The sequence below is a fragment of the Sinocyclocheilus rhinocerous genome, unplaced genomic scaffold (genome assembly GCF_001515625.1).
Source record: "Sinocyclocheilus rhinocerous isolate Xijiao unplaced genomic scaffold, SAMN03320098_v1.1 scaffold4081, whole genome shotgun sequence".
NCBI lineage: Eukaryota > Metazoa > Chordata > Actinopteri > Cypriniformes > Cyprinidae > Sinocyclocheilus > Sinocyclocheilus rhinocerous.
In genome coordinates this window covers 251,466-274,958 of record NW_015662164.1, presented here as the reverse complement: position 1 = coordinate 274,958, position 23,493 = coordinate 251,466, and the positions used below count along the sequence as shown (strand labels likewise).

The following is a 23,493-nucleotide window of genomic DNA, read 5'->3' as shown; positions in this document are numbered from 1 at the left end:
GAACGAAGCAGCAGTTTAAACAAATTGGTTAAGTATATGATTCAATGACTCACTCGTTAAGACAGTAACTTGCCGCCACCTACTAACAGGTTTAGTTTCATATTTAAAAGTATCATTTCATTTTATAAAATCATTTAATATTTCAGCATTCAAAATATTATTTTTAAAACTAATCTTATAGCTTATGTTTGTAATTGTATATAACAGCCTATAATGTCTTTATTTTAATTGAGTTAATTGATTAAATGTAAGAATTTGACATAAAAGATGCATACATCTAATAAAGTTATTTTACAAAATGCCCCATAATGGTAAAAATGTATAATCAACGATGTAATAATCAACAAAATCACAGAAACATGTCAACGTTGACTAACTTTAACTGACTTGATCAGCAAGATTCTCTTCAAACTGTTTCTGTGCTATGACAGAGAAAACTGACTCTAGAAGATGATGTTTATGCAAATGTTGCAAAAGCACCCCATGTGGCGACTCTGAGAATGAGGCACACATTTGTCCAGCATTATGTTTTGAGTTCTGACAAATTTTGAAATACAGTGACGCACGAAATTTGCTTGTGTAGCTATTAGCATCTGTTCACGCACTTGTGTAGAGAATGTGTCTGGACTTCAGCAGTGTAGCAACACTTAGAGCGGGTGACTCATAGCGTGTGTGTGTGTGTGTGTGTGTGTGTTTACTAGCTACTCTTCATTTAGATGCTTTTTTGTGAGAATGTGTTTGGTGAGAGTTTATTCCTGTGTATGTTGGTGCTGTATGTTTAGGAAAGCCTTCATTATGAAAGATTCATTCTGTGAGCTCAGCGTGTACAAAGTCTGTTCTGTGTGCTGTTTACACATACACACACACACACACACATACACATATTCTGTTAACAAACATAGTGACCCCCCACACACACAGACCAAATAAAGTAATCAGTTTCCCTCAGAACAAACTTTCTGTGGCTTAGGCACACTCTTTCACATACACACACGTGAGAGTGTTCAGTGTATATGACTGTGTGCACATACCATAGTACAGCTGTGTCGGGGGACACATGCGCCTCTCCTTCTGGAAGCATTAACGTTCCGCTCTGGAATGCTGAGCTGGTGAAGAATTATTTTTTTCTGAATTATGCATGGAGAATCTTGAGCACTAGATAGATTGTCATTCGTCACGCTGCCACCTGCTGGACACAAGAGTCACGAGCAGCAACTTGTAGACTTTTAGGAGTGTGTGCTGGAAATATTTGTTGTTTTTTTGACTGATTTATATATGCCATTAAATAATTGGTAGACATAAAGTAGCACTGGGAGATGTATTATGTGATGGGATATATTTGCAACATTGTAAATCATGTTTCATGATTTTAGTGTATTTTTTATGTAGCAATTAAGTTTCCCAAAGGTTTACAACCTTGGATTTCATAAGAAAATGTTTTATTCAAGGCATAACTGTCACTTTATGCAGTTGTATATATTATTTTAATTATATTACATTTGTATTTTTTGTTGTTAAGCTGTTTGAATGTATTTTATTGGATTTTACCTCAGACAGTTAGACCATTGGACAAAAAACTATCAGTACAATTAATTTGAATAATTTAATTAGTAAATTTAAGAATGAGTTTAAGATTTTTTTTAATATAATTAAATTAACTGGGCACAAATTTGTCTTCACCTCCCGCATCTGTACTTGGTTAATTGCAAAATTGAATATAAATGGAGATGCATTTTTTTTTTTTTTTGGTACTGCCTTGTGATTGAACTATTTATTTGTTTGAAAATGCTACAGTAAATATAATATAAAAAAATAAATTAAAATGTAAAAACATTTTAATAAAATTTGGTTTGCACACAAAATTGCAGTCCTATAAACCATGTAAATATATATTGCTTTGTGCAGACAACAGTGACTGTTTGGTTGAAACAAAAGTCACTCTTATAAACTATTTTGTTGTAAATACATGAATGTCGATAATTTTTACCAAAAGGCTAAAAAATATTGAGATACAGCTATTTTTGGCTATAACACCCAGCCCTTGGTATAAAATACTAAACGAGTGAATCACACACATAGTGAGTAATTGTGGCCACATGTTGCATAACAGTGTTGCACAAACAACAGTGCTTCTCCATGTACTGTGTGTAGGTGTGTGCATGTGCTTCCACTGTGTGGATATACTACATCTTGTTTTACAAGCAAATTTAGTTGATTTACAATCATAGGACGCCGTATTTTAATGGTATTCCTATCCTGATATCAGGTTAATGAATTGCACAATATTTGCACTCACTCACTCACTTTGAACCCTGTGCATCAGAGATCTGGAAGAGCAGCTTTATTGTTGGAAGGCTCTCAGTTGCCTGTGGAGGTAAGAGAACGGAGAGATGAATGAGCGCTCTGTTGCTGTCTAGACTCTGTGGTGACTGAGAGGCATCAATCTGCCTCAGTGTTTGATGATTTCTCACAGTTTACACCTGAGGTATATGCACACACACAGACCCACCCAGGAACAGACACCATGAGGTTCGTGTGAACAAACACACACTTTCTCAGAAAGACTGTAATCTGTCATGTCGCCACTGAGGGAAACACACATCAAATACATGAGGAATGACTTGACGAAAAGAGCAAGGATCAGGGATAGTATAGTTTTGAAAAGTTAATCGTTTTGATTTTATTTTAGTTTTATTTAATAAAAAAATACTACTTAGTGGTCTTACTGTGAACAATTCATTGGTGAAGGTCATTCCAAAGGATGTTTTTCTAAGAAATCACTTATGCTCACCATGGTTGCGTTTATTTGATCAAAAATACAGTAAAAATTGTGAAATATTATTGCAATTTAAATACATTGTAAAATGTAATTTATTCCTGTGATGCAAAGCTGAATTTTCAACATCATTACTTCAGTCTTCAATGTCACATGATCCTTCAGAAATCATTCTAATATACTAATTTGCTGCTTAAAGTCCCCATGAAATCAAACCTGTTTCAGTTCAAATGACGTCAACACATAGAGTAACGCTGCGTGTTTCTAAGCATTTCAGGGGACCTTTAAGAAATATCTCTGATTATTATCAGTGTTAAAACAGTTTTTGCTCCTTAATATTTTGTGAGATTTGAAATAATTTTTTTGTAACATTATAAATGTCATTTTTGATCAATTTTAATGTGTCCTTGCTGAATAAAAGTATTAATTTCATACTGACCCTAAGCTTTTGAACAGTAGTCAGTACTTCTCACATTTTTTCTTGTTGTGGTGATTGTGTTCATTTACGCTTAATGTTATCCATCAGGTATTGGGAAACACACATGCTCTCTCAGTACCTCATCTGTTAGTCGTAGTGTAGTGAGGGGCTGCTTTCAGGTCGAATGTTTTCCAGCACTTCTTCCAGAAGAGAACACTCATCCTCTCTCTCTCTGACGTAAATCGCTTTCAGAAGAGAAGAGATATTACAGGCATTTCTGCTCCCTGCTCACAGGAAGGCCTCATCTTTCTGTTTCAGACACGAGAGAAAGAATGAGATTAAGAAAAACAAAACGCATCTGGAGAGAGTCGTGTTCATAAGAGGGATGACTTTGCATTCTGCTATGAAATTCTCTTAGCAAGTTCTGCACAGATGTTCGACCCCTTGCTTGTCTTGAAAGTTTGTACAGTGTGTAAAGCAACAAAAACTATTTTGTTTAATTGTATTCTTAAACGAGTTCAAGAAATGGGAGGAGAGACCATGGCCAGAATTAGACCTTGTGGTTGCAGACTAAACAGAACGTCTGGAAGAGGAAAACAGATAGCCAGACATTGTGTTTTTCTTCTGTACTTTCACATTTTCTTCCCAAACCTTTGCCAAAAGCACATGCATTCAAACACAACAAGATCAGGTTTTCACAACTACTCATCTTGACTGAAATCTTTTGTTTTTCTCTTAAAAAAAAAACAGCATAGCTCATAGTTCTGGACCAGTGATCCAGTGATACATAAGAATGATGAAAGGACTATATATATATATACTATATATGTATAAACTTGGTACAAAATACATTCATGGAAATTACTTTTTTTTTTTTGTCATTTTCAACAACAATATTTTCAACCAAAAGTCATGATTTAAGAACATGTGAAGTAGTGTAACCAAGTAACAAGAAACACATTTAATATGTGTAAAATCTTAATTATTGTTTAAAAAAAAAAATGTGACAATGAAGACTGGAGTAATGACCACTGAAAATGTAGCTTTTAGTTTTTGTTTTCCAGCATTTTTTTTTTTCAAATATTAGTAGTATTTTATTAAAACGCGTTACTTAATTACATGGTGTTCTTTTAAAGCAATATATAATTTTTTTTTTTTTTTTTTTTTTATTTATTAATTGACCCAAGCAAAGAGGACCTAATTTAATACTTTAATTTTTTCCATTACTACTGCAATTCCACAAAATGATTACTGAGCTGAAAATTATGTAAATGTCCTTCTATAATATCCATACTGTGTGTCTAGCATTCACAGATATAACTATGTAAAAATAAAAAATTCACAGTCATTAAAAAATGATAGATGAAACAAAACCGGTAAACACATTCTCAGTATAATAAAAATATATGAACATATTCAGTAACCAGTAAAGCCAAAATGTATATTGCTTTCAGAATATTAACTAGTTGCTTATTGTGTGACCAAATATTTATATTTAAATAAATCTTTCTTTGTGCATGTGGGCATTTGTTTGAATTTTTCTTTTTGTGTGTTTGCCTTTTATCAGGTGACTTACCTTGGCAAGGTGTCGATTTCCGGCACTCACTTCCTGTCCGGCTGCACCGAGTCGGCTGTGGTGGGATTATGGGACGCCAAGCGGACATCAGTGGCCCACGATGACTCCATCACCTCCAGCAACGGCATACTGGAAATCCGGCCGTTCCAGGTACGACTGCATCACCTGGATGGGATGGGCGAGGCCACGGTCGCCATGGACACCTTCCAGGTGGCTCGCATCGCGTACTGCACGGCGGATCACGACGTCAGCCCCAACGTCTTCGCCTGGATCTACCGGCAAATCAACGACGATCTGACCTTCCAGATGGACTGCCACGCCGTGGAGTGCGAGAGTAAACTGGAGGCCAAAAAACTGGCGCACTCCATGATGGAAGCCTTTAAGAAAACCTTCCACAGCATGCGCAGCGATGGAAGCATCCACAAGAGCGGCTCGTCCGACGAGTTCCCCGAAGAGACGAGCACACCCGACGACGGCTGAGAGCCCGGGGGTTGGGAACGGCTCTCGCGCTCTTTACGTCTTTGTGCCATAATAGAATATTCCGAAAAATAACCACAACAAAAACAGAACGCAAATGGAAATTCAAACCACAAACCAAGAAACTAATCTGCCTTTTTTCGATCTCGGCTGCCAGACAGTTCGTGCCCGTACTTTACCACAGTCGCACTCCCACTTGAAAGCTGCTGGTTTTGATATGGCGCGTGTGAATTGGCAAGAACTTGTTACACGTTCACCTGTTATGTTACTTTCGTTTTACCGATCAAAACCTTTGGATCTGGGAGTTCCTGATGTGCGTGCGGAAATCTTTTGTCGTTTTTTTAGATAACGCAGAGGTGTGTTTCCTCTGCTAAGTAGAGTTTCAGAGAGATAAAAAAAGATATAATTTTGATATTTATGGCAGGCAGCCAGCCTAGGGCATTTCTTTACTTTTATCGGGCCATAGAAGCGTAATTATAGGGACCATGCATCAATTTCTATGCTTTTTATTTTTGTTGTTTGTTTGTTTTTTAAGATACCAAAAGTCAGTGTGCGTGTGTGTGTGTGCGATCTAGGGTTTGTTTGTCTGCAGTAACTATGGAACGGGTTCTCTACTACAAGCCGAGTGTGCTTGTCTGTTTAGTGCGTTTGTGTGCGAGGTGTTTTCCAACAGAAAATACTGGCGCTTGTGGTAAATGAGATTCCAGATGCATCTGTATTTTAAAGCCATAGTTCACCCAAAATGAAAATTCTGTCATCATTTACTCAATCTCATGTCGTTCCAAACCTGTATGAGCAAAAGAAGACATTTTGAAGAATGTTGGTAACAAAGAGTTGCGGTAGCCGTCGACTTCCATAGTATTGAAAAAAATATTATGCAAGTCAGTTGTTAACGCCAGCTGTTCGTTTACCAGCATTCCCCAGATGTTCTTCTTTTATGTTGAATAGAAGAAAGAGACTTTGCTTTTGAACTATTTCTTTAACTCCTGCAGGGCTTATAGGTGCGGTCACGTTTACTCTTGTTCGTGAGCGAAATCCAGTCATTCTGATAGTAGTCCGCAAAAGTTTTGTGAGGAGGAAACCGTTCACCATGCAGATTCTGCTTGGTTTGAAAGTGGCTTAAGTGTGAGCTGTGCTTGATACATTGCTACGCTATATATAGTAGACCTTTTTTTACGAGAAATTTTTTCGAAATCTTGATATTGTGACCGCACCTATAGTTCACGATCGTAAACAGAAACTTGCGATGGGTGCTTTCGAAACAATGCTTCATGAAGCTTTGAAACATTTTTCTTTTTTTTTTTTTTTTTCTTGAGAATCACTGTATCAAACTCACCAAGTCATGTGATTTCAGCAAATGAGGCTTTGTATTGTCAAACTTTTTCAAATCTTACGTAAACGTAAAAATTCAGATGCTGCTGTTGAACTAGTGAAACTATCAATGGTTTTGAACTGATTACGGTTCATTTTTAATTCATTTACTGAGCTTTAATTGATTTGCGTGTATAATATGATAAGGAAAATTGACTTCTAATTGACCTAGTTTGCCTAGCCCTGCCTAATGAAGCAAAAACAAGTACTACAAATTAATAAAACACAGATTTCAAAGAACCTTCATATGTAATTATTTGTAGATTACTTTTGATAGATTACACTTTCATGAAAATATTGGCAGTTGGTTTATAAAAGGTGTCATTATGCATGTTTGGGCTGAGTTTTTGTTACATTTACACCTTTTTGACCAGCAGGTGCCGCCAGGCTGTGGAGACTTTGTGTGCTTTGAAACAGTAATTGATTTTATGAAGCAATTGATTCAGGTGATTCCAAGCATCAAAAAGCATTGTTTCTCCCATCACGTACAGATCCCCCCATGCTGAATGTATGAAGTCTCTTGTGCTGCAAGCGCTATATATGTACTGGTACTGAAAGCCTTGTTTGATTATTATTTTAGAATTTTTTTTTTTTTTTTTAAATATACATTTGAATTTGCAGGTAATTTGGAAGCTGTATAGTGGTTTAGATCCACTCTTTGTACAAGATGTCCAGCACGTGTGTGTAATATAATGCATGCGTGATTTTACACGTGGCTCCACTCACCTGTGAAAACCCTGTTATGAGACGATGGATTGTGGAGCATCGAGCAGATGAATAATTTTGACTCTATTTTGAATTCTGATTTGGAATCGGATTCTAATTGGGATTTGGATTCTGTTGGAGTGCATCTGGCAGTGACATTTATAAATATAAAGAAATATATATAAAAGATATATACAGTGTATTTGAAAAACTCATTTGATAAGCTTGTGTAAATACAAATGTATCCATTTTTTTTCTTTTAAATACTGCATTAAATGTTTGATATTTTGAATAAAGTGACAAGCACCATTACAGAAATCAGTATTATGGCCAACTGTGAATTTGGATCAGGAGCGGAGGGCAGCCTTCAAATGTCAGGGGAGAATGAAGATGAGTGTCTCGTCGTTGTTGCTGTTTTTTAATTTGTAATATTGTAGATGAATATTCTCACTACATGTCTTAATGGCTCAGACTCGCTTTAATGTTTTGAAATGTTACCATATGTGTTTTTTATGCTGTATTTGCAAAGATAAAAAGATACAGTCATATATAAACTATTTACCAAGCTAAGTTGTGGTTCTTTTCTGTTATTATTTACATATATTATCAGACTGTGGTGTATGGGTCAGGTTTTGTAATTAAATATTTTATGTACATTTATTAAAATATTCATATATAATCTATGAAGTGACTGAGATATGTGCCGCTAGTTGCACTTCCATTCTCAGTCAGTAGGTGGCGACAGAGTCCTAAAAAAAAACTTGATTTTATATTATTCCACTATTTTTCTCTTCATCTTTGAACCTCTAGAGGGCACTGCAGCATTGAAGAGTATAAAGGAAATGCGGTATAGAAATCATCATTCAAATTAACTATATACACCTCCACATATGATATGGTACATACAAGCTCATTAATTTCATCTCACGTGCTTGCTTTTATTCCTACTGACAGGACTTTTGTGAAGGTGCCGTATGTGTCAAATAAAAATCGATCGTTCAAAATGAAAAGCAAAATCATTATGCAAGATAATTATAGAATAAAGCTTGAGGCAAGAAATTTGCCCTTGACAAGATCCTGACGCGCAAGTTAGGTGATTGGCCATAACTATAGGAGACTTAAATGACTGATTCATAAGTGTAGACTAATTAAATTGATATACTAATATTTATTATTTGAAGCAGCCCCGCGTGCACTCGCAGCTTTATATAAGCAGCATTCATGAGTCAAACTGTCAAAGTGAACAGTGTGAATACAGTTTCGTGTCAGATTCAGTCATGTGTGAGATCGCTGAACATATGGGCTCGGATCAAAGGGTTTATATAAGCCTCTTCAGACGCACCAACCTCTTATTTCTTTGCCTCTGGAGGAACTTTTGACGAAACCCTTCGCCAGTGTTTTGGCCTGCCTTCTTGAGTGAGAGCTATCACACCTCTACAGCACACTCGGCTCTTCAGGTTCACTGCTGTATCACGCTCCGTAATTTCTTTCATATTATTGAGCACTGATTCAGAGACTATATTGGAATTGGAGGTTGTGTTCTATATATACACACACATACATACAATGCTTTTTGGTCCTGGAATCTGATTGGCTGAGAGCCTTTTCCAGCGGTGCAATATTCTAGTCGTAACAGAACTCCAACTATTTGTATTTCTCACAGCACGTGTCATGGCAGATGCCCAAATCCACTATAATTTTATAAATAATACTGTTTTTGTGTCGTGGAATGTAATTTTTAAGAGTTTTTTTTTACATGTATATAGGTGAGAATAAAGTTGTTTACACTCTAAAAAATGCTGGGTTAAATATAACCCAGCGCTGGGTTAAAAAGGGACAAACCCAGCTATTGGGATGTTTTGACCCAGCGGTTGGGTTGTTTTGACCCAGCGGTTGGGTTGTTTTGACCCAGCGGTTGGGTTGTTTTGACCCAGCGGTTGGGTTGTTTAGACCCAGGTCAAAACAACCCAACCGCTGGGTCAAAACAACCCAATAGCTGGGTGTGTCCCTTTTTAACCCAGCGCTGGGTTATATTTAACCCAGCATTTTTAAGAGTGTAGGCTTCAAATACGCAGTTTGTTAATAAAGATATCTATTCAAATTCGCTTTGTTTGTGGAATCTGACTATGACTTGGTTGAGCTATATTTCTGATTCACTAAAAAGAACCATCTTATAACAGTCATTCGTTCAGGAATCTAACTACACTAGTTGAGCTGTATGTTTTTGATTCACTAAATGAACCGTCTCATAAGAGTCATTTGTTTGGGAAATCAAACTCTTCACTCCAGTTCAGCTGTTTTGATTCGTCAAAAAGAACCAGCTCATAAGAGTCATTCGTTTGGGAATCTAACTACACCGACTGAGCTGTATGTTTAAGTATATGAGTCATTTGTTTAGGGAACTTTACTACAATGGTTGTATTGTGTTTTTTGATTCACTAAAAAGAACCGACAGAGTCATTTGTTTGGGGAATCTGTCTACACACTGGTTGACCTGTATATTTTAGAGTCACGAAAAAGAACCAGCTCAGAAGAGTCATTTGTTTCATAACACTGGTTGAACTGTATGTCTTTATGTCTTTTGATTGACTAAAAAGAACCATTAGAGCCTTTTGTTTGGGGATAACAATAAAAAAAGTCATGGAAGAACACATATTCCAAAATTCCTTTCTTTTTAAAAATGGAATCATTTTGGAAAAAGACCCTCAGTGTTGAGCAGGGCATGGTGGTACTAGACAAAACAAGCTGTAAATCAGAGACAGACATCTGCAGCATCCGCCCAGCTGATCCGAGGCCGTTGGGTGTTGCTTGAAAGGGCTGTGTCAGATTAAGCAGTAGCATCTCAGCATATCTTCCATCTCTAATTGACCTTTTAGAAAGCAGCAAAGATTGAATCCTGATATCTGAAAAAAGGCATCAAGAGAATCCCCCTGCCCAATTCTCTCTTCTTCTTCATCTCTATGAACACTGTTGGATCTCCTATCATACCATCATCCATCAGTGAAGCACTATGACCTGTTTTATCACAACCTCAGAGTCCAAGCTAATGTGTCCATTGCTGATCTGTGACCAGTGTGAGGTGGCGTTATCACAGGAATGAAGATCTGCACCTGATTCACTTTAATCTCCACACAAACTCATATCAGAGAGACAGGTGCATTGTGGGTAATGAAATAGCATAGTGTTATCAACAAGATTTTTGTAATGCAGATAGCATCATGCAGGGGCTTTAATGGAAGCTCTGAGTAGGCATCAGTGATGTCCGAATGGATGAATTAGCTTGCTTGTTTTTCTCAGGTTGTAAAGATCAAGTGTCATTAATCCACCCAACTGATTCATTCCAAACACAGGCGGCGAAGCAGAAGGGCTGATGCAACCTTACAACCCGCTGATATTTACACTCAAAAACACATCAATTAAATTAATTCAAGTTCAAGAACATGTCTGGAGATTAACCCCGTAAAGCCTGATATATGAAATAATAGTCCGAAAAAAAAATAGTTGAATGAACTTTTGGAGAAAGTATAAGAAAAATCTAAAGATTCATATGCGTTTTGTTTCATATGAGTGGTTATGAACGAATGAATGAAACGCATTTGTCCGTATTTCACTCCGTCTCGAATCGCGTTCGCGGAAAGCGCTTGAGAAACAGCGTCTCTTCCGCGGCTCGGTACGCTTTCAACTCGTTTTTTTTAGTCTCGAGCAAGACTGCACGACATTCACATTACACGATTTGACTGATTTTTACGTAGAAAGAGCGACAGCGCACCGCATTAAAACAAAATGATCATTCATGTTTTCATAACCACTGGCCAAAATTAAAAAACAAAACTAAAATTAAATCATCTTTGAGAGCAAGGGGGCCCCCTGGTGTTTCGGAGGCCCTACGCAGCTTGCCTATTTTGCGTATAGGGAGGATCGACTCTGTACAAAGTTATTAGCAGTGTTGGGGGTAACGCATTACAAGTTACGCGAGTTACATAATCAGATTACTTTTTCAAGTAACTAGTAAAGTAACACATAACTTTTGAATTTACAAGAAAATAACTGAGTTACTTTTTCAAACAAGTAACACTTTGCTTGTCCACTGACTGACAGCTCTCCTGTCTCCATGTTGAAAGAAATCGGGAGTAAGTGCAGAGGTGTTGTGTGCGCTGTGTATTATTCCAATGCTCGATCCATCTGTGTGTCTGTCAAGCACTCTCATCTCATCCTCCTGCACATAGACAGAGCAAACGCATTAGCTTGGATTAATTCGGCACATCATCTGACCCCAGCACCTTACATATGAATTACCTGCCCCATCTGAATCAAGAATAAAATCCCTGCATGTCCTTGGAACACCATTTTGAATGTCAAATTCTGATTTCAAATGCATTAATACATTCCTATGAGAAACAAAGCAACAGTGTTGCTAAGAAAATAGAGAAATGCACTTGACTAGAACAGACTTCTCATAAATAATAATGTGGTTAGAATATGATTCAGAGTCCAGCAAAACAAATTTGTCTTCAGGTGTTCAAGCTCACTTCACCTTGAGTTCATAATGCAATGCTAATATATGCAATTTATTTTGCCTATGGGAGCCCACCTGACCTTACACATTGGTCACATGATCAAGCGTACTACTGACTTTACAGTATGTCAAGATACACAATCTTTTGGTTTAACTGCAAATGTCTTCTAGACTAGTCGTCTGATTCTAATGTACCTTTAGATGTGAACCCAACAGCCTTACCTTAAAAACAGGTTTGTATTGATTTTTCCCATTTTGTGTACCTGAGATCAGAGGAGATGCGGACTTTGATTCTTGTTCTTGATTTAGGACTGTGAAGGCTATCTTCAGATCCGACGTGTTTAGTCTGTGTAGAGATGACATGGGTGGGCAGAACACAGATGAAAGGTGCGCTTCTGAAGATATTTTTGATAAATGTGTGACCCCATTCATTACTCAGGGCCGAAACAACAGACAGGCTCTGATATTCTTTAGATGTCACCTCTGTTGAATGTGCGGCAAACTAAAATGACATGATTCTCTAGAGCCTCCTAAAATAACTTTTTCCAATCTAGGAAGAAACTAGACTTCTAAAATTCTAGCAATATGGTATATGACAAATATGTAAATATTTATTTACTTGTTATATTTTATATTTATTTATTTATTTAAATATCTTTTTTTTTTTTTGCTTCACAAGACATTCATTGATGGACTGGAGTGGTGCGGATCACTTGTGGATTATTGTGATGTTTTTATCAGCTGTTTGGACTCTCATTCTGACGGCACCCATTCACTGCAGAGGATCCATTGGTAAGCAAGTGATGCAATGCTACATTTCTCCAAATCTGTTCTGATGAAGAAACAAAGTCATCTACATCTTGGATGGCCTGAGGGAGAGTAATTTTCAGTAAATTGCCATTTTTGGGTGAACTATTCCTTTCAAATGCAACAAGCTATGCAACCCCTTTTTTATTAATTTATAAAGCACACGTGTCTTTGAAAGGCACACAGTGTCTTTCAAAGGAGTAAAGAAAAGGAGAGAAAAATTATATGGTTTGTAATCCCAAATATCATGGAATTTCTTTGAAATCTGTGCTAGACAAGTATGTTTGACCTCTGCATTGTGTCTTTTGCAACGTCTCGTGCATGAAAACGTGACGCTCGAGTTCAGCTTTTTAAAACGCGTCTCAACACCTTGCGTTTTATCATTACACTGCCCTGCGTCTCATGTTTTTATTATTGCAAAATCTCATTCTGTGTGAATGGATCCCAAGTCATTTAGAAAAAAAAAAAAATATATATATATATATATATGTGTGTGTCTAATCCCAGCAGATTGTGCTTTTTAGCGCAGGCTTCTGTTGGAAACACAAAAGGCTAATTAAACTGTGACCCTGATAGGATCCTTCCAGTGATGTGATGCAGTGAAGGTCTCTTTTCAAGGACACTAGGACAGTATGAATGGCCTTTTCCTTTCACATGGAATCCTAGTGGACATAAGAGGTGAGCCTTAAAGCAATGGCTGATTGGTAAACACTTGAAAGAGTTGCGTTATGCCAGCCTTTGTGTTCATTGGTATTAGCATGGGCTTAAGGTTACACACTTTTCTTGTTGTTTTCCTTTCTGCGTGCGAAATTGGAAACACTCGGTTGACCTTTTTATGTGATTACAGCTCAACAACACACTGACATTTCAATCCCACAGACCCTTAGTTCATTATAAACCACCTGGGATACACACACTCACACCTGGCATCATGTCATGCAAATGAATCATGTCTAAAAACAAAACAAACAAAAAAAATTCTGGAGGAAATGTGAGTGGTGTCTTGGCACTAGTATGTGGTTTGAATTAGTTTGTACTGCATGTGATCTCAGTTAGGGTTACTATGAAAGCCTGTTTCCATGACAGAAAAGAAATCCACAGTTTATGAGAAAAAAATGCTCCTGAGATCAGGTTGGGAGTGTGTTTTGGATGTTGGATTGATGTTCTGGGTGTTTTAAGTGCGTGTTTTAGGCCTTTCTAGAAGGTTGCAATGGTGTTGTTAGTGGTTAGTTGCTTAGAAAAGTAATACACACTTCTCCTCAAAAAGCCGCACATTTTGAGGTACGTTCATGTGTGTAACAGACTGTGAACCAAGTTCAGTACTTTGGGTTAAGGGTGAAGATAGCAAAAGTCATGCTCGCCTACACATAATGCACCAAACAAAAAAACCAAGCACAGACAAACATGCAGCAGAGGTTAAATGTAAAGCTGTAGATAGAGGCACCCAAAGTAAACGTCTCTTTGGTTGACAGAGATTAACAGGGCAGACTCTGATCTTCACAGCCCACTGAGACAGAAAAAACATCTGCTGAATAATGCACACACAACCACTGACTTATTCACACATAGACACACACCTACAGATGACATCAGTGACCTTTAACTCTGAGAGCGGATGAAAGCACATACACACGGTGTTCCGCACTTCCTCTGTCCCTCCAGATTATCGATTCTAAAGCTCCACTGCATCTGAGTTTTTCTCCATCACCGGGGCTTCAGTTGCTTCATTCTGAGAAACAGCACGGCAGAAAAGAGCGAAACAAATTACAATTCTTTGATGAGAACCTGACTTTCCACATGTTTCTCCATTCTTTGAGGGACTTCTTGAAAATGTTGTTTTCGATAACAAAATTCAGAAGACATTGTGATAAAAGAAGGCCGGTTTTTTAGAAATATTACTTTTGCTTCACTGCCTACTGAGGTTTTTGTAATTCCCACAGGATGCAGTGTGAGGTGAGGAGAGGTGAGGCCATCTAAATTGAAACAGGGATTCTCTCTCTCTCTGATTTTCAAGTATTTGTTCAGATTTAAGCATCAAATCCTACTTTTCATCAATCTTCTTAATCAATAGCTATAAAGTGTTAACAACAAAAGGTCAGTTCTGGCTTCATACATCTTTAAAGTGCACAGCTTTCTTTTGAGGAAAGTCCAGTTTAGCATATGTATAATATGGAAGCCCGTTTCCGCCACTGAATAAAAAAAAAAAAAAAGGTTATTGCGACTTTTTATCTCACAATTCTGACCTTTTCACAGAATTGCGAGATAAACTCACAACTGCGGTATTAAAACTCGCAATTCTGACTTTATAACATGCAATTGCGAGTTATAAAGTCAGAATTGCGAGATGTAAACTCGCAATTCTGAGAAAAAAAGTCAGAATTGTGAGTATATATCTCGCAGTTCTGACTTTATTTCTCAGGATTGTGACTTAATGTCTCGCAATTGCAAGTTTATATCACGCAATTCTGACTTTATTTCTCAGAATTGCGAGTTTATATCTCACAATTATGACTTTTTAACTCACAATTGCGTTTATATCACGCAATTCTGAGAAAAAATGTTCGAATTGTGAGATAAAAAGTTGCAATTACCTTTTTTATTTTTTATTCAGTGGCGGAAGTGGGCTTCCATAGTATAAAATAGAGTATAGCCTAATTGTGAGATTTCCGAAATATATATATTTATATTTTATGTATTGTACCCTATCATCTACATTACAGTTTGAGTGAAAAGTTCAACTGATGACTGAACATACATTTCAAATGACTTCGTGCCCATTTTGCTTTAAATTATAAAGAATAGTGACTCGGTTTACATTTTGCGAATGAACCATTTTCTGAACCAGTTCACGATTCATTCTGAATTACAAACAGTTCGCGTACGCATTGAATCGTTTGAAGCCGTTTTTTACTTGGTAAACAAACAATAATGATGCCATACTTAGAACACGGTGAACAAAAAGAGTGCTGGATAAAATGGATATTCAACAACGACACCTTAAAATCAGACCTTCAAATGCATCCTGTCGTTTGCCAGCGTTGACTTTGGTCTTTATGAAGTTCAACACCTGCACATGCAGCTCTGAATGAAACAAGGTAAAAGACACTTTCCGATCATTAATCGAAAGTTGATATATTACAGTGGTTTGACAATACTATTGAAGAGCAGGTAAAAAAAAAACAGTAACGAGGTAGGCCAATTTGTGATGTGATCACAGACAGTACCATGATATTTTGATATCAGTAGGCCATTTGAGGGAATAAAATTTCGTTCAACAATTATCGAATGCCTAACTGTTATAAATTCACTTATTATAACTGTACTGGACATGCTTTAGTTTTAATACTTTTATGGATTTGATTTTGTAGTCGATAGCCTATATGGCATCACTGCACTTCTGATTTTTGTTGGTTTCCACCACCAATTCTAAACATGACTTTTTAAAAAAGCTGCATCTAGTGCTGCATTGAAGGCATTGGACCTTTTTGAGTGTCAGTCACACATTTACTTATTTGATTAGTGAACTTGAAATATTGCATAATCAGAAATATTTCATCCTCATTGTGTTGCTTCTGAAGTGATCTCAGACTTTGGAGCCGACTGTATACGTTTTAAACTGACTTAAGAACAGTGATCAAGAACAGAAACCCAGGAACACTCAGGTACAATTGAATTTCTTTGGTACTTTCCCGAACTTGATTAACAGTGTTTGTGTGTTTATATGTCTGGCTCTCAGAACTACCAGACGGGCTCCAGGCACTGCTTCTAATCTTACTGACCTGACTGTCAATCACTGAACTGTGTGTGTGCGTGTGTTTAAAGGAATAGTTAACCAAAAAAAAAAAAATTGTCTGTGTTTCATTTAATACAAAATGGGTATTGCTTTTCTTTTAAACATACCAGGGTTTGCAAGCTTAAAAAAGAGCTAAAAAGAGCCATAAAAGTATGACAAGACAGAAATTCATTCTAGTTATTCACTGAAAATGGTCACACACCACTAAAAGTCGCATATTTTATTCAAAACTTGTACCTTTGTAGAGTCGTGATTGACTGTGATGAGTCAGGTGTGATGGAAGTGGAATTGCTTTGCTACAGTAAAGGGAAAAAAATAGTGAATACATACATTATATGGAAAAGAGCAGCTTGCACATTCTGCTAAAGTTGTCCTTTTGTGTTCCATTGAAGAAAGAATGTCATATGGTTTTGGAACAACGTGAGGGTGAGTAAATGATGACAGAATTTTCATTTTTGCTGTTTAGTGCTTTCAGCCCACAATGAAAACACCTACGCCTCCAGTAATAAGCATGAGAGCGGAAAATAGAAGTATTTTATGAGAGGTCGGTTAAAAATATCCTTCATGCCGCATCACAGCCACCAAAACACACACATGCACAGATGTACAGTAATTTTTAAAGATGAAGTGTGTAATTTATTTTGGCACTAATATACCGTATCCCATCTTAGCTTAATATGATAAGACAGCTGTTAGTACGTGCCCCCAAAATGTAACACTGTGACTGTGTAAGCAACCTTGGACTGCAAGATTAACTCAATAGCAATGATTTGAGTTTGGGACGGGACTATTTGTTTGGTCAACCAATAGCAGATAGTTTGGTTAACATTTTTAAGAGTGGAACTGTGCCCTTCAGTTTTTTTTTTTTTTTTCAGCAGACTTGGATCCAGAAGCATTTTTTTTCCCATCCAGATTTTTTCCCCATAAGGGTTTTTAAAAGTCTTCATTAAAGAGCTGAACCAGTGAAACAAACCAACCAGCTACGAGGTGAATCACAGCATTACAAATTTTGATTAGAAGTATTTGAAACTGTAATTGAAAATCGGACAAAAAGACAAAGTTATAAGTCTGTGTACTTAACGGCTTTAATGAGGGAACGACGTACAGCCCCAAAAATTGTGAATGACATAACTGAATTAAAAATGTGAAATACATTGTTTATACACACACACACACACACACACCAGACAGACAGACAGACAGACAGACAGACAGACAGACAGACAGACAGACAGACAGACAGACAGACAGACAGACAGACAGACAGACAGACAGACAGACAGACAGACAGACAGACAGACAGACAGACAGACAGACAGACAGACACACACACACACACACACACACACACAGACAGACAGACAGACAGACAGATAGATTTTTTTTTCAACATTTAATACAAAATATAAATAAGTGTTCTTTTGGCATGATTTGCTTGTTGCAATTCTCCGATTGGTGGAAATTTCTTTGACGAATCATGGGTAATGCAGTTTTGCACCAAGACTTCAGCTGTTAAACTTGATTATTAAAAAAATATATAAATATTGGGAGCTGATGCCTTCAAAAAAAGCATAAACCATTGATTAACAACCTTGAAGTTCACAGTAGGTTTGTCTTTAATGGTTTTTAAGTTATCACTGAAAATACATGGATCTTTTACTTCTGGACTGTTGCGTTCTGTTATTATTTTTGCTGTTTCTTTGGTAACACTATAGTGGCACAGAAAAAAAAAAAGTTCTTCTCATTTCTGTTTATTCCTGTTTTGTACCATTGCCTTCCACGACTTTAGAGTTCAGTGATCGATGTATCTTGAAAAGCTTGTAGATTTCAGAATGGACTGAAATAGATCAAATGGCCAGTGTTTGCTTGTGAGCGATAAACTACACTGAGGACATAATTTTTTTTTCCAGTTGAAACTTATGAATGGATTGTAGAGGAAGAGGTTATGTTAGGATGAAGAGGAGATAGATTGACAGAAAGAGAAACTAAACGGATAAATGAATGGCCTCCCGTAGGGATTGGTTTTCCTTCAGGAGAAATTCAGCTGTGTAGAGAGAGATTGAAAGACAGCTTGACTCACACTAATAGAGAAGTGTGTGTTTGTATTTGTGAGTGTGTGTGTGTGTTGGAAAGGTCAGGTGATTAATTTCACACGTGAACGATGCCATTAGCGGAGGGACGGGTCTTTTCGTTCGGCCACGGACATGAGATCCTTCCCATCAGCCCCTTTATCTGCCTGATAACCTGCTAAAAAAAGACACCACTGCCGCTGAATGATGGTCTGGTTTAAATACTGTATTCTTACATAGAATTTATGGTTTCGTTTGCTCCTTTCCAGTGTCTTGTGTTTACGCGTGAATGTGCGTCTGATGGATGAACAAACCTTGACCGGTGCTGAGGCGAAATAATAAATGTTTTCAATTACTGTCAAGACGCGTTTTCTCTCTTTCTCCTCGTCCCCCAGTGTTTCTCTCCATTTCGCCCTCACTCATTCTTCATTTCTCTGCACCTTTTCATAAAGATTTTTATTGATCAGAGCAGAAAAACCTCTTTATAAACAATATTAACCTTAAAACCACAAATGACAAGCTTGTTTGTGCATTTATATGGATGTGCTAGTTACACGTGCGGATGTGTATGTGGATAACTTCACTCCAGGAATCCTGGTTGAGTGAATCCAGTATTCCACAGCAGTATTCCAGTTGGAGCGTTTAAAAAACAGTTGGAGTGTTTAAAGGCAGGGTATGTGATTTTTCAAAAACACTTTAGAAAACTGATTCGGGCCGAATGGCAAAACAAACTTGTAGCCAATCAGCAATAAGGGGCGTGTCTACTCGTGATGTGGAGGAGAGAGCTTTCAGTGCATGGGACGGACATTAGCCGAGCCGAGCGACAAAAAGATAGAGATGGCGGATAAAAAACAAAAGAGGAAAACGTCTGCGGAACGATAAGGCAAGAAGTAGGACCCGTGTAAATATCGGATCAGCTTTCCAGCGCTGGAGAGAACTCAAGGAGCGGAGGCCTGCGATCGGACGCCGAGGTTGCTTTGTTTCTTCTCAATAGGTGAGTAACACCGTGTCTACAACAGCTAAAGTCTGCCTACACTGGACGCGATCAAACGACCGTTGAAAACCATTTGAAATGTGTGTCAGCACGTCATAAATAGAACCCGGCAGCAGTTTTCTGTCGGGGATTTGTTGCGACGCGCCGCTCACGTCCGTAGACACGGTGTAACATTGGTTTTGCTTTGTTTCACAGAACTAATCGTTGCCTGGGTTGCGTACGTATATGTGGGGCGGAGCTATCAAAATAGGGGCAAGACCCTTTTGGGGTAGGGGCGTGTTTGTTTAGGTGATTTCAAATATCAACATTGGCTACCAGAAATCACTTACTCTGCCTTTAAAGGCTATATTACATTAACATACTATTTGACATCCGTGGATTTCTGAGGGAATGTTAAAGAAAAAATGTATTAAATTATAAATTTGTACATTTTTTCCATGACAGTTCATGTTGAAAATGTCTGTCAAACTCCAAACAACAACAACAACTACATTATCCATCTTATAACAACACCAAAGTAACTGTATTTTCTGTAAATGTGCGAGATTTCTGATTCATTAGCCGCTATAGGCAAATAACCAGGGCCGTCCTTAGCTGACGCGGGGCCCGGTGCAAGGTAGGGAGCACCAGTTGCACCCCCCTAAGGACGGCCCTGCAAATAACTACATAATAACAAAATGCAGTGAATGGTAAAATTATTTGTGCCACAAAACAGTATCTTTATGATTACGATAATAAGTTAAAATAATATGAATACAAATACTAGTTTGAAATATCAAGCCATATAATGGACTGTTTTTGTCAGGTAAAATAACTGTAAGTGAATGACACCGGAAGCCATTAAAGCTACAAATGGCCGCATCAGCTGTTACGCTAAAAATAAGATGGTTAATAAAAATCATAAAAGTATTCCATATGACTTGTATTAAGTCTTCTGCAGTCTTACTATAGCTTTGTGCAAGAAATAGATCAAATTTAAAGGTATATTTCACTCAACAATTAAAATTCTCAACCTCAAGTCGTTCCAGAGTATATGCTTGTGTGACAGTATAATCATTAGTCACAATGAATAATATTCATTGAATTATCTCATTTTGTGCTTCATCTACAATTATGGCAAGTAAATGATGATAGAACATTTATTTTTAGCTGCACTTTCAAGAAAGTAAATAAGGTATTTGTTGTGTTTGTTAACTTTAAAGCCTACTTTATATCAGCACAGCCTCTAAATTGTCAACAAGATCAAATCTTATATCCTTTACATTTCAAACTTGTGCATCAAGTGTTTATTTGTTCATCTTCCAGTCATCATTGTATTGCATTGCATTGTAAGTTTTAAAACTTCAGAGCTTTGACCATAAAACGAAGCATTTAAACATGTTACTAAGACATTATTGGGAAGATATAGAGTGACAGCTGAGATTTAGCTATAGCCTATTGTTATTAAGATCTCATTGATTTACATTAGCTATCAGCATTTCATCTTAATTTTTTGTCCATATGAATACCAGCAACACCAAATTGCATATTTTTGCTCAAGTTGGGCCTTTAAATAAATTTGAGGTGCTTCCATATTCTCCCTATGTCATACCATATGATCTGTAAAAGCCTAATGTATCAAATATAATACAAAACATAAAGCACATGAACTTTTTAAAAGATTTTTTTTAATTGTCTAATAAAAAAATGTAATTGTCTAATTAAAAAAAAAATAGACCTTTTTACATTAATATGTCAGGTTTTACAGGGTGAAAGTGAGGATTGTATTACTGCTTGGCATTCAGACAAACTACTTCTAAAGTGAAATAGAATGGATAGCCGAGGGAGTGAAAGAAAATGAGAACAACAGGTGGTTTGTTTGTCTCGTTGTATACTTGACAATTCATTCTAACAGAGAGGAAGCTATTGATCAGATCCCAGGCCGAGAGCAGACGTACCTGTGTGCGTGCACATGTACTCAGGGTGCCAGATGGAACATGGAGTCCGTCACAAATGAACGGCTGGCACGTGATCACATGACCTCACGCTCTAATCTTTGACTTGCTTAAGCTCCACTTTGCTCGCTATTGATATCACTTCGGTTTTTCACCTCTACGAATCACAGTCAGGGATCCTATGACTTTTACAAACCAGAAATCATCACTGAGTCAGTTTAAGTGGGTCAAGACGTGTGTGTGTGCGAGCTGTCCTGCGTGTTGATGGCTTATGAAGTCTTGGGCTTGTTTTGCCTGCTCATAATGATGGCAGTGTCAGGGACGCTTGTAGCTAAGAGCTTCAAACTGTGTCCTACATTGACACGCTAATCCACTTATACAAGTATATGTGAGTGTAAGTGCTCTTTTCAGTGTGGAAGGTGAGTGTTTAGGATGAGGTTAAATATGTAGTTGATGTTTATTGCATAATAGGATGGCGTTAAGTTGAAGTGTATGTCAACATCATTTGCACTGTGTGTGGATAGCAAGGGAGTGAAAGAAAAATGAGAACAACAGGTGGTTTGTTTGACAATTCATTCTAACAGAGAGGAAGCTATTGATCAGATCGCAGGCCAAGAGCATATGTACCTTTGTGCGTACACATGTACTCAGGGTGCCAGATGGAACGTGGAGTCCGTCACAAATGAACGGCAGGCACGTGATCACATGACCGCTCACGCTCTAATCTTTGACTTGCTTAAGCTCCGCTTTGCTTGCTATTGATATCACTTCGGTTTTTCACACCCTCTGCGAATCACGTTCTGGAAACCTATGACTTTTACAAACCAGAAATCATCACAAAGTCAGTTAAAGTGGGTCAAGATGTGCGTGTGCAAGCTGTCCAGCGTATTGAATGTATATGAGGTCTTGGGCTTGTTTTGCCTGCTCGTAATTATGGCAGTATCAAGGATATTTGTAGCTAAGAGCGTAAAACTGTGCCCTACTTTGACACTCTAATCCACTTATACAAGTATATGTGAGTGTGAGTGCTCTTTTCTGTGTGGAAGGGGAGTGTTTAGGATGAGGTTAAATATGTAGTTGATGTTTATTGCATAATAGGATGGCGTTAAGTTGAAGTGTATGTCAACATCATTTGCACTGTGTGTGTGTGTGTGTGTGTGTGTGTGTGTTGAGCTGAAACATTTGTCTTTTATTCCCTATAGGGTCCTGGCTGCTAAGCAGCCGCTCTCTCACCTCCTCAAAGGGATTAGATCTGCATTACACACACACACACATAACCGTATCGTGCCGCAACGACAAGAAAAACTGATGCTTTGCATGCATAACAATTAAGAAAGACATTAATTATGTCAACAGTACCGCCTTGAGATGTAGTTAACACACTATATGCTGCACATAAACACAAACACACTGCAGTAAGAGCACAACAGGCGCTTAAAAACAATGACAAAGTGAAGAAGGAGAGAGGAGAAGAAGACGAAAGCAAATGATCCTGGTTCCTGGAGGACTTGGAGAAAAATCCAGTCGTTCGTCCCAGTGAGCTGAAGAGAGCGAGAGTTCGGTTTGACGTAAGTGACAGTCTGGTTCTGCTCATTACCTGCTGTTAGGTGCGTGTGTGTGTGAGTTTATTTACAGCCTTTGTGTTGTATTGAGAGATTTTTATGGGGTGGTTTGTCAAAAGAGAATCTTGTGTGAGAATGCAAATGTGTGTGTGTGTGTGTGTGTGAGTCGGTCTTTATATATATATATATATATATATATATATATATATAGTGATTGAAATATTGTGTTGGCATTGCTCTGGAATACTGTATTCACTCAGCCGGGATTCCTGGAGTGAAGTTATTGACTTCAGCTTTCTAAGGCCTTCACATGCCGTGATGATACAATTACTGTATGTGTGTTTGGCACATAATGGTTTTCAGAACAGAAGCTTTGCATTGTTTTGAGAAGGATTGTAGCTCTTTGACCAGCCGTGCCCTGTATTTCTTTGCACACTCACACAAACTGTTTTTAAAATTGCCATTGCCATTGTACTTTGGTCCCAAAAAGTATTT

The 23,493-nt window shown here is 37.6% G+C and overlaps 2 protein-coding genes across 2 annotated transcripts in view; both read left to right on the top strand.

The window, feature by feature from the left end:
* The first annotated feature begins 732 nt into the window (after positions 1-732).
* LOC107727685 (PTB-containing, cubilin and LRP1-interacting protein-like) lies at positions 733-6,022 on the top strand. The gene is made up of 2 exons (XM_016537637.1): positions 733-741; positions 4,762-6,022. The coding sequence occupies exons 1-2, from the start codon at positions 733-735 to the stop codon at positions 5,248-5,250; spliced, it is 498 nt and encodes a 165-aa protein (XP_016393123.1). The 3' UTR covers positions 5,251-6,022.
* A 16,622-nt stretch (positions 6,023-22,644) lies between these two features.
* The window catches only part of LOC107727693 (A-kinase anchor protein SPHKAP), a 116,257-nt gene continuing 115,408 nt past the window's right edge, over positions 22,645-23,493 (top strand). The window contains exon 1 of the mRNA XM_016537646.1: positions 22,645-23,004. The gene's annotated coding sequence lies outside the window, so the exon portion shown is untranslated. The remainder of the gene's footprint in view (positions 23,005-23,493) is intronic.